At 36.1% G+C, this 12,583-nt stretch overlaps 1 protein-coding gene across 1 annotated transcript in view; it reads left to right on the top strand.

Moving 5' to 3' along the window:
- The first annotated feature begins 623 nt into the window (after nucleotides 1–623).
- Nucleotides 624–12,583, top strand: part of B3GAT2 (beta-1,3-glucuronyltransferase 2) — a 66,895-nt gene continuing 54,935 nt past the window's right edge. Inside the window, exon 1 of the mRNA XM_072408501.1 lies at nucleotides 624–2,102. Coding sequence (XP_072264602.1) covers nucleotides 1,455–2,102 — 648 coding nt within the window. The 5' untranslated portion in view covers nucleotides 624–1,454. The remainder of the gene's footprint in view (nucleotides 2,103–12,583) is intronic.

Genomic DNA, 12,583 nt, shown 5'->3' with positions numbered 1-12,583 from the left:
CGTAGTTACAGTTTTAGGCAAAATGGGGCCGTGGGCGATTCCAAATGTCTGTGCCCTGCCATTCTGTCAATTGAGCCACTGGAGAGATGGGAGCTGTGGGACATTGCCCGATTTGCCCTACTGTAAAATTGGCCCTAGTTAAAAAAAAATCCTGAAAACGATAGTACAATCACAACATTAGTAAGCCATATTTGTGTTGAGGTTTAGATGTGCTTTGAGGTTTGTCTTAAACAAATAAAACTCCAAAGATATTTGCTGTAAATTCAACTGATGTGTGTTTGTATGTCCTTCTGTTGTTTACATTTTCTGTGCAATGCCTGATAAAGTACTTCTTCATCAAGCTCATCATTTCCTTGTGTTTTACAGCTCATGGACATCATGTCTGAGAATTGAGATTTAGGATGAACAGGTCAAAGCTAGGGAACTGTGAAGCAAGCTGAAAAAGCAATACAAATAGAACATTATCCTTGCATATAAAGCAGCTGACAAGTCTGCAGCTGAAGTCTCAAATGCTACAAAAGCTTTTCAGTCTCATTTCTCATTGCCAACCACAGGGGGTCCCTCTATTCTTCTCCTCCCTTTTCCCACCCAGCAGCTCATCGGACTGCAAAGAAAGAGAAACAAAGAAGAAAGGGGTTGGGAGAAGCAGAGGGATGCAGGGAGCAGCAATCATACTCAGCCAGTGTATCAGTGAAGCTCTTATTGCTGGGAGAATCACAGCCCAACTCTGCACAGCTTCCCAGACACATCAAGCAATAGGAAGGAAAAGACAAAGTGTTCTCTACATCTCATGAGCATGTCCAAGCTTTTCTAAAAGCGACCAGGAAATGTATTTTATCAAGGTATCAACAATCTGGAGCACATGGATGCTGAACAAGACAAGAAGTTTACAGAGGCAGAATAAGACCTACTAGATGTCTGATCCTTGTATATTACTTGCTACCTTTCCTTATTCTGTGCTGCTTGTTCCTCTCTGGACCATATAAATGAATCAATTTTCAGAAAATAATTGGAGCTAATGCCTTAAAATTTGTTCATATAGAGCTACTGACATGACTTGAATTGGGTTCAATATGTTCTGGAGCTGGAAGACTCAGTAGGGGTCTGTAATGATTCTCCGGCGCCGATAGGTCACCAGCTGAAGCATTTATATGGAATTACTTTGATAAAAGAGATTTCTCCATTATTTGAATCCTGAGCTATATATTTATTCTGGATACAAAAGGAATGTTTCCTAAAATAGGGCACATGCTTTTATTAGTTTAATATATTTACAGAATGAGGATGCATCTACAACAGAAGATTGTGAAGAAACTGTAAAGCTGGCTCTTTTCCGTATCTTTTTGTGTTTCGATTTTCCCACAATTGCAAGGATTTACCACTGATACATTCAAATTTCATGTTTTTTTTTGCAGTTCTTGGCTTGAATTGTAATCGCCTTTCTTAACTACAGGATGAAGTCTGTTTTTTATAGTCGTTTCTTCATTCTTCTTCCTTGGGTATTGATTGTTGTTATTATTATTGATATTGATACCAGGAGACCATCCAACTCCAGCAAAGCACCCACCGCCCGCTACTATTCTCCGTACTGGAGACGCAGGATTGGTCGTGCAGCTTTGATGCGACCCCAGCCAAGTGACACCAGTATGGGAACATGGACAACTAACCAAGAGCACCTAACCAGTCTTGATTCTCATAGCGGGAAGAATAATTCTCTTCCCATTATATATGCCATTACCCCCACATATAGTCGACCAGTTCAAAAGGCAGAACTTACTCGACTGGCTAACACATTCCGTCAGGTGCCTCGATTACATTGGATAGTTGTTGAGGACTCCGCTCAGCCAACAGATTTGGTAAGGCGATTCTTGGCTGGGTCAGGTGTAAGGGCCACACACCTGCATGTACTCACACCACGGAGGTACAAAAGATCTGGTTTACCCCGAGCTACCGAACAGAGGAATGCAGGATTAGCTTGGCTACGACAACAGTATAAACCCCAGAGGTCAGCAGGCCAGTCACCTGCACAACAGGAATATCCCTCAGGTGTTGTCTTCTTTGCAGATGATGACAACACTTATAGTCTGGAGCTTTTCCAGGAGGTAATTCTATAATATTTACCATGCAGCAATATAATGATGCTTTGTATAATATCTATCTATCTATATATAGGTGTAAGTGTTAGTGCTTCATGCTTCAGCACTAGGGTTGGTAAACAGCTCCTAGCACACTCTTGCTACTATGGATGCCTGTAGCAAACTTTCTGATGCCACAAACACCCTGCTGTTTTGCTCTCCAAAGAGCTCTCCACAGCTGCTTTTATAGAAGTGTGTGTGGAATTTGAAAGCAAGCAGGCTGAGCTTAGAAACAGCAATGAATGCTTACAATTGCAGCAGTCACACTACAGTAGTAAGAAAAGGAAGAAATCCATAGCTCTCCTAGTTTATTTGGCTAGTCTGCTGGGAAGTCTATGATTTGTTTTTCTTCAATTGACCTGATATAGCATAAAATACAGAAAAACTGTAGCTAACTTGAATACAGAGGGAGTTGTTGTTCTTTTCTGAGCAGTTTAAAAAAAATATATGTATACTATTGGAAATAGGTACTGTAATAAATTCAATTTCCCAAATAGTGTCCTTAATATTAACACTTTCAATATGTAGCAATACATGGTCTGCAGAGGGAGTCCCAACATCAATTTCTACAAAGCAGTGTTGTTTTCTTCTCTTTGTATGTTCCCTTGCCTATGAACTATAACCCAAAGCAAAAAGTTTCTTTAAACAAATATAGAATGCATGCAAAATTACCATAATTTATAATATCTTCTAGTATTTAAATTACTGCTAACGTGAGCGTGTTGGGGGATAGAGTCATTTTCAAAATGCAATAGCTTGCACCAGTCATGCCTTTTTCTGTTCAGTGATCTGACTGATCATATTTCTGATTAGATTTTTTCAGTTCTGTGATCCTGAGGATAAATATATTTTTAACATAATCTTTGTATGTTGCATTGCCTTATAAAAGCAAACTTGTCCTTACCAGCAGTGTATAGGCCAACAAACCCATCAAATAGCAACACTTCAAGGAGTATGTGGTAGCTTCAGAGTTCTTCTGGGGTTTCTCAGGAACTCAAGGTGCTCTGCTTTATTCCCTTAATGAAATTGGTGATATGCCACGTTGTCTCTTGGATTTTGCTGCTGGTCAGTAAATGGGTCCACCAAAGTGGTGGTAAAAAACAGAAGTGCAGCATGGGATAGAACTAAGAGTTACTTGTCTATAAAGCCATAGCAAAGTGTCCAAAGTATTGCACATCTAAAGGTACCAATTGGTAAGTGGAGAAAGGAGCATGTTTAGCTACAAATTTATTTTAGCAAAACCTGAAAGTGTTTCCAGATTGTAACATTTAATCAATTTTATCTGAAAAGGTATGCAAAGGTAGTAATTTATAGAAGTGAAGACTGGTGGGGTTGCCTCTCTAAGTGTCTTGTGTCAGGATCTCCCTTTCATGGTTCCTGGTTCTGTTTCTTCCTACCATGTCACCTTGGTTATTCACATCTGCCTTTGTGTGTTCACACTCTTTTCGCTTTTTAATAGTTTAGAACAAATTACAGATCTAATGGGGGTAGTGGGGCCACTAGTATTGGCAATGACAGATGAGAAAAACGTAAAATCCTTGATCTCACTGTGAGTGTACCTGAGCAGTTCAAACCATAGAAGTGATCTGAGTAATTTAAAAGAATTTCTCATATGTCTCTATACCCTTCTCAACAACTTATCCAATTCATCTTGAATCAAAAACTATTGGATTTCCCAGCAAATGCTCTGAGTTTTCACACAGAGACACTTTTGCCCTCTTTGCACCTCAACACTTATTTATATGCTTTGGAAATGCCCCAAACTAGTTCACTACAGGAATAAAGAATCTGAATATACTGATCAGTCATTTGCGCTGAAATGCCAACCTGAACTATAACTGAAAATCTTGGACCTTACATTTTACGATCCACATTTCGAATTGACAGCAACTAGGATAATAAACATTTTCACAATACCAAAGCTAGTTCAATATCCTCGCCTGTCTACTACTTTTTTGTGAAAAGTAAATTTACTCACATTTTAAATGTTTCTTCTTCATTCTACTATATTTAAAAAACTTTATTGGTTGTATATTTACATTTATTTATTTTTTAATAAATTAAGTCTGGTGTGCTTTTGGTCACTTTAGCAGGATTTTGCATTCCCATAAGTCTATGGGAATGCAAGATCCGCTTGAAGCTGGTAAAGTGCAGAATAAATGCAGGTAGAATGCAGTTGTTAAAAAATTTTAAATGGTCTCAGGAATGTTCCAAACCGATGCCACGGACACAGGCTTAATGCTCATCAGCACAAGCACTTGCAAATTTGACCAATTCCACAGCCACGCCTCTTATAGGTCATATTCCTACCCATTATTTTTGGCTGCAAATGCAAAGTGCAGAAGCCATAATCTACATTGTAACCTAATTACATAATTAAACTGTATTCATCTAGTTAATGCCATGTAAAGCCACATGATGATGGAGTTGAGTGATGAAAATGTCACCCTCATGTTGATCCAGAGGAAGGAAAAAAACCCTGGTACAATTTGCTCCAACAGGGAAAAGAAATTCCTTCCATATTCCCTGTGGCAACTTTTTGCAATTTTGTTTTACTCAATAGCTGAATGGGGTCAAAATTGCTATCTTGTCAACTGTAGAGCTCTATGCTAAATTGAAATGTTGTTCTGTCCTGTATGACCAAAGCACAAATTAATTGTAATTTATTTACGTTGAGAGCCACATCCTTGGTTGGAAAGTTATTTATTTTAAATAAATGTTAGGGTAAGTATTTTTTCACATAATAATTACTGTTATGGTAAAAGATTTTTTTGAAGCTTTCATATGTATGGACCTGCAATATTCACACATTTACTTTCAACCCACTTGTTAGACAGCTTTCCCGCATTCCTTTTTATTACAGTAACAGTTGCATAGATATTTATATAAAGGACCACTTTTTTGCAGTTGCATCACACGTACATTAGGAACCATTAACACATTCACACATTTTTGGTACATCATAATACTACTATGACATTCTATTATAGACTTTCCCATAAAGCCAACAAAACAAAGCAAACTTTCTAATTCAAATAGATCATTTCAAGCTTGACATATCTTGTAATGGAAAGGATTGATCTTTCTCTTGAAACTCTTACCGCTCTGGTGAAAGGCACCTGAAATATAGCACCCATAAATAAATCTATGGATCTCCCTCTGTGGCTCTTAAAACAATTGTTCTTGACAGATTGTGTTGATAAGGAATTAAAAGGCACATCCTCTATTTGTGTTCTACTTTCTTGTCAATATCCCAAAGCCCATAAAGTTTGCAGTCCACTAAATTCTGGTATTAAATAGTGCTATGCTCTTCTCAGCTACCTGCAGTGTTTAGAAGAAGTACACCTATAAATTCATATAATAGGATTTTTTTTTATTGTAATTGAAGGTGGAGTTAATTGGGGGATATATGTGGGGAACATCAGGTTCACAAATATTCCTGTTGTTTAGGGATTCCCAACGGATATGCTGTAGCACGTTTTATTGTAACAAAGGTAAAGTGGCCTGCAGTAGCAATTTTCTAAGTGTCTGCATCTCAATGAGCTGTAATCCTAAAATATAATAATTCATATGTACATCATAGCTAGTACCAAAGTTGGGAGCTCCCAAAAGCACAAGATGTTTCTTTGATTACTGCCCTTAACCCCCTTTTTTGAAAAAAACCTGTATTAAGATTTTTTACACCATATGTATTCATTCATAGATAATTATATATTATATATATATATATATATATATATATATATATATATATATATATATATATACATACATACATACAATGGCTTTCCATTGACCAATGCACATCAATTTGGAAGGTTCTAGGTTTCATTGATTTTTTAAAAGTTGTTTGATCATTAAAAATGTCATATTTTTTATGAACTTGACAAGTGGCTTCTGAGTAATTAGAGTATTATAAAACAGATTTTCTGCACTAATTAATATTGTTAAAAAGCCCCCTTGAATTGTAAGATGATGTGTAAAAACTTGTTGGAAGTTTTCCCAGTATCCTTACTAAATAGCACCTCTCATAAACTGGAGTCTTGGTGTGATTTTGAGTTTTGATTCATAGCTCTTCACACCTGTTATGACAATTTCATAGCTATTCTCTTGCTGGGATTCTAATTTATTTTTTTATCATGGAGCATGGGTGTGAAAACACCTAGTAACATTCTTGTTGTAGATGGGGGGAGTGTGACTTCAAATGGACAAGAACAGAAAAAAGACCATTGCAGGGTTCTTAAGAGAAAACATGCAGTGACAAAAAAACACCAAATTTAAGCAGTAAGTATGTACACATGTTGGAAGATTGTCACCTAAAACAAATTAAACTGATAGTCTCAGACAAAAATGTAGCATGTGTACAGTGGTTACCATTTAGCAATCTGCCCCTGTCAGATCCTATAGGGAGGGGAGATAAACGTATTTCTCCTGATTATCCTCCCCCCTCCAAAGCAACTTACCATCTTTACACAGCCTAAATACTATGTATAAAGACCAAAAAGTGAAGTTCACTGTTAGCTTTTTTATGCCCTTTCAAATTGTTACAGACAAAACCTGCTGTGTAAAAATACAGCACTTTAATCTGCAACAAAACATTACTTACTTATTTTACTAACCTTTTTTTCCAATACATTTTTTTTTTCATTTTTTAAAACACCAAGATGGATAAAAATGTACAGTGCATCACACACACGTACTTAAACATGACTTTTTGTGTAGGAGATGGTGAGTAGAGTAAATAAAGTTTATGCTAAAATAAAAAGGATATTTCCAGATTAAAAATATAAATAGTGACCAATGTGATGGGGGTCAATGAATGCAGTGTGTACAGCGTTAACTAATGCACCGTTAATTCTAATACACAACATGTGAAAGTCAGTGGTCAAGTACCTTCAGTAACCTATAACCTAATACCTCAATTTAATCTGCTCTAAATCCCAAGCCACTGGTACGAGAAATGTCTCATAATGCATAAATTCAGATGGCTTAAGAATATTTATTTTTGTTTTCTTCATTTCTACTTTTACTTACTCGATAACATACCTTGGGGACATTTACATTTTATGCCAATACCTAATAATATGTGATTAAAAAAAGACCATTTTCCTTAGGCTTTACAAACATAGATACCTAGTCAAATATCCAGTATGCTTCATTGCATCCCTTTAAGCACTCATTAGCTCTGTGGGCTGTGAAATAGTAATACTGTGAATGTCCCTTATACACAAGTGCTAAATGAAGCATCTATTTTGGCGTGTACAAAAACACCTACTGCAGTGTTCAAGTAGTATTGAGTGTATTTACATTCACCTTTATATCACCTCTTGTACATGTTCCTACACTCCAGTGACTGAACAACTGAACAAGCTCTAGATCTATAAGAGCATGTTTGCTGTGCAGGTTGCATTTGCTTTATTTTTAATTTGCTGAATATGTACAGTAATCCTGAATACCTATTGGTGTGAACTGGAAATTAGCAAACCATAATAACAGTGTGATCATTCTACATTCTAAACCAGACCTGACACCTTCATTACTTGAAGAACTGAACAAAATGTTAAATATGTAAAAAAAAAGAGAGAAAAGGCTATTGTTAAAATAATCACAGCCAGCACGTCTTTAAGAGACACCAGTAGGGATTACATGTCTATTTTAATATTCATTTGGAGCCTTTAAATATACAAATAGGAATGTTTTAAAACTGTTCTAGCAAGTCAGCATCTGAGCTAATCGGATTATATATTTGTGTCTGTTTGAACACTACAGGGTTTAAGGAAGCAAATATTTGCTGTTAGCAGATTATTCTAGCTACTGATCGGCCCTCGCTTTGTCTCCAGTGATGCAGTACTTGTGAGCTCTTCCAAGAGTGATAATTGGAATATGTTTCTTAATAACATGTTTAATGGTTCTTTGTTATCTTTTAAGAGAACCTAATGGTAAATGTTTCAAAAGAAAAACTATTTAGGTTCCAAAACAAAAATAGTAAAAAGTCAAAAACTAACATAAAAGCACATTGATTAGATAGCAATTACCACCTTACATGGTACTTACTGCTTAAAGCTAAGATAAATCAGAATGCTAATTGGTTCTCAACTTTGCAAACTGCATTGTAGGGGTTTGTGCATTTATATGTGTTGCTTGAGGTACAGATGCAGTAAAATGATGAAACTGATTTCAGTTTCATGCATGAGTTGCATAGGCTATATTTTGATGTGGCAGATCCTGCGTGTAGAGCAATGTTGGCTATTTTTTTCTCAGTGGTGTATACTGGAATAAAGAAAATAATTCTTACTGAAAACTACATGCTATATATCCAGCCATGTTTTCTGCATCCAGCTTTGTGGTTTTCACCCTGGGAGACTTGGAAAACAGCCCTTTTTGCCTAAAATGAATTTATTGAAAAATATACTCTATGCTTATAGACAATGCGAAGAGTGTACTTCTTACCATTTCTGGTATTGTAGACAAGCAAAAAGATCATTGGGGCTATACTTGTGACCTTGCTAAGTGGCACTAGACCCCCAAACTATGCAGGCACCATCAAATGGGAGGACAATGCCACAGCTCAAGAAAGCCCTGGCAATTTTTGGAGGAATCTTACAGTTGAGAATGGTTCAACTAGGTACACACTTCCAAAAATTATCGTTAGAAAACGAAAGATTACGACCGTTCAACGATTATGCAGGATTATATTTAAAAAATCGTATTGTGCACAATTCTGTACATGCTGTAACCATACGATCATTCAAATATAATCCAATAATAGTGTACACGCGCTAGATACAATCGTTTGAACGATGCAGGAAATGACATGTAAAGGAGAAAGTGTGCTGTAGAACCATCCACGATCACTGAACGACCGTACACACGATAGATAGTGAACGATCGTCGGCCAATCAGATCCGCTGTGACGGTTTTCGGCCGATCGGTCGTTTGTTTCCAACGATAATTATTGGAAGTGTGTATACAGCTAACTCTTACCAGGTCTCACACGGTCTCATACATCATTGCAATCAATTTTGGAACTCTTAGTTTTTAGGCTAATGATTTGTAAAACAAATGATCTTTAGTTGCCCTAACGAATAATGAGCAAAAAAAAAATAAAAAATTTAGCTTACAGTACAAATCTAGATCCCTAGAGGACTATGTATAGTTTTAGTCAACCAAACAATGTTAAATAAACACAAGTGAATTTTTTACAAAAAAATGTTTCACCGAAAAAAAACCTGTCTCTCGCCAATATTTCCAGGCTCCGGTTTTGGGGCTTTAGTCCAGATGTACAGCGTTCTTGCAGGGAAGCTAGGACACATCTGGAAAACTGTTTACCTGTTTTATCAGTGGTAGGTCCAAAGTGCTAATGACAAGCTATCCAGTGATTGGACAATCAGAAAGAACCTTCTCAATAGAGTAATTGGCAGGGGATGTAAATAAAATCTCCGCAGTATTTAAATGTAATTAGATGATACATGGGATTTTTTTTAATTGCTGCAAAACACAGAGATGACATATTCCAAAATCTCAGGAATAACCACATTTGTAAACACGTGATGTAACACAATAAACTGTCTTCCAAGTACATCAGTAATATTAAATTTATCAGCATCAATGTCCTTAACAATATTTTAAAATATTTGACAGTTTGCATAGTTTACATCACAATGTTTAGATTAGGTTTCCCCTTAAAACAAAGTAAATGTACAGGTAATTTATCAAGATATATTGTACAGGGGACATGTGTACATATTCAGCACTTAATATTTCTTTTTTTTCACCTTTCCAAGGACATACAGTATTAAGAAATAGGTAAGCACACAATGCACAATATATTTAGAATGTTATTTGATTAAATACCCTAATATAACTTCAAGTACAAGTACCGCTGTGCTGCTTGTCCATATAACATAATAAAAATAGTGTGGTTATGAATATGGAATTCACCATTGAATGGATATAGCATAATCCGAATAATGTTAAAATATAAGTATTTTTTCTATGCCTTTAGCTGTATATGATTGATCCCAGGTCCTGGAATAACAAATATATAATATGTGTATATTAGATAATTGTCTGCCTCATACAGCCATAGTGGTTGTGAGCCATTCTTCCTAAGTGACAATCTTTTCTCTCCAGAGGAATTGAGGAAGGACAGATAAGGCAAGAAATATGAACACTTACATTGTCCCCTCTGGCAGGAAAAAGCAAGTCTCAGAGGTAATCATATGAAGTGCAGTTTGATTGATTTTGAGAAGCCTAAATTGGAAATCAAAATATGTTATAATGCCATAATTGTGTTAATGGAGCGGTTGAAAAAGGGGTATGTTTCCATTAAAAACAGCATTTTTGATGGTGTTATATGCAAGCTTGGCTGGATTCTGTTTTAGATTCTGTTGGCTTGCTATCTTATCACAACTCAATTGATCCCTAATAGAAAAGAGACCCGAGGAGCTGGTCTGATGAAGAAAGACAGAAATAAGAAATTGGATTTAGGTGTTAAAACCTAGTTATCCAAGACAAGGAAGGGTCTGGTTCTCTCAGCTGTTCAGTCAATAAATGATATTTGTTTACAAAAAGCACTGCAATAGCTAATGTCTAACATCGCGCTAATGTCTGAGACTCCTATCCTAAAATATTTACTGTTATTTGTCCTCCCCTGGTGACAGGGGTTTTATCACCATCAGGAAATTAGGACTTTTATGGTTCTTTGTATCTTTTTGTTGTTGTTTGGAATCAATAGTAAAGACCCTGTTATTGATTTTGAAGCTTGAAAAGAAATAAATATTACGGCTTAGGGATTTGAAATAGAATTTACACAAAAATCTTTGCTTGGCTGATGTTGTTAGTTGAAGGGCAGCCTTTTTCTGTATGTAACACATTTTCTCCCATTGGTTTTAAGTATCAAGAATTGAGTACTCTATTTAAACTGCTGAACATCGTCATTTGTTGGGTGATGTTGGGATGTGGGTGATTATAGTAACCTGAAACATATAGACAGTGGTCACAAATAAACTTTCAAAGTGCCAGAGTAATATTAGTATCTTCATATGTATTTATAAATTCTACAGAACTTATATATTGCTGTATCTTTTATATGTACCTACAAAAACAGAGACTTTTTAACGCAATTAATTTACCATTCGCTGCAGATGAATCTTGCTGGTTCATGTGATTTGAAGGACAGTGGCATATTCACCACCAGTGAAAGTTGTCTTCAAGTAACTTTTTTACAAACACTAAAATGACAGATCGGATTCTTTTTTTAAAAAAAACACATCCAATATATCCAGAAATTTGTATGAGCATAATCCATCCTGGTTACATTTTCTTGCTCAATGCTCTCAGAACTACAGGGTACATTCAAGTGTAAACATTACATCCTTTACACTCACTCTGCAGGTTTGCAGTCTGTCTGATCACCCACGTTCTCCCATGATAGGCTATCTTCTCCAGTCTTGGAGAACTTGGATAAATCAGTCCCATTAGGTATTCATAGTAAATTTAAAATATGGACAAACCTGCCAACCTGACATACCCACATGGGTTTAGGTACAATCCAGAGGCCACATGTTTTCAGACCACAACTGAGTAAAAGAAAGAAAAGACCTTACCTACTAAGGGCAAAGTAACAGATTCACGTGATAGTCAGTTACTTTTACATTCCCCACACTCCGCCACCATCCTGTTTGCCTGGAGGATCCTTATAATATACAAACATCTGTCCTAATTGCATTTATTAAAATAATGTACCTGTTCCAACTTACATACAAATTCAACCTAAGAACAAACCTACAGTTCCTATCTCGTATGTAACCTGGGGACTACCTGTACTCAGTCTCAGTGAGACCTTCTCTCCTTCCTTCCATGATGGCACCTGAATAGCCATTTGCAGGACTGTTATGTGGGGACAGCAGAGGAGTTAGGGTATCTAGAAAACCAGCTCTTTGCAAGGTGACAGGTTTTCTTAGGCTCACCACAATAAGTTTTATTTTTAAAATTGAAAGGATAAAAGAATTATGAAATGTCATGAATGTTGTTGTTGGAGAGACATTGAAAAATGTCACAAAAGAATCTGAATGATGAGTTTAAGGTCTTAGTGAAAACAGCAAGATGCTTTTAAAAAAAAGAGTTCTATTCAGCACACCTGGCTTGTCATGATTCAGTGCAGAGTCAAGGTTAGTTTACAATCACGCTGATGTCTATTGTGTTCCTTTTGGATTGTACACCAAAAATTGGTTTCAAGTATGCATGTCAGCTTTTTTAAATAACATAGACTCTTTTTATAATTTAGTACATGTTATTGCAGTACAAAATGACAATAACAATCTATAGAATGGAACATTTAAAATATTTATGTTTCCTTTGAAGTGTATAATATATCCTTTTTTCATTTCCTTAGTACTTGGATGACCTGGTAATGGCACAGGAAATGCAAGCCAAACACAATAAAA

This window comes from Pyxicephalus adspersus, chromosome 4, assembly GCF_032062135.1.
Source record: "Pyxicephalus adspersus chromosome 4, UCB_Pads_2.0, whole genome shotgun sequence".
NCBI lineage: Eukaryota > Metazoa > Chordata > Amphibia > Anura > Pyxicephalidae > Pyxicephalus > Pyxicephalus adspersus.
Note: the sequence above shows the minus strand (reverse complement) of the source record. Positions and strands in the feature narration are given on the sequence as shown.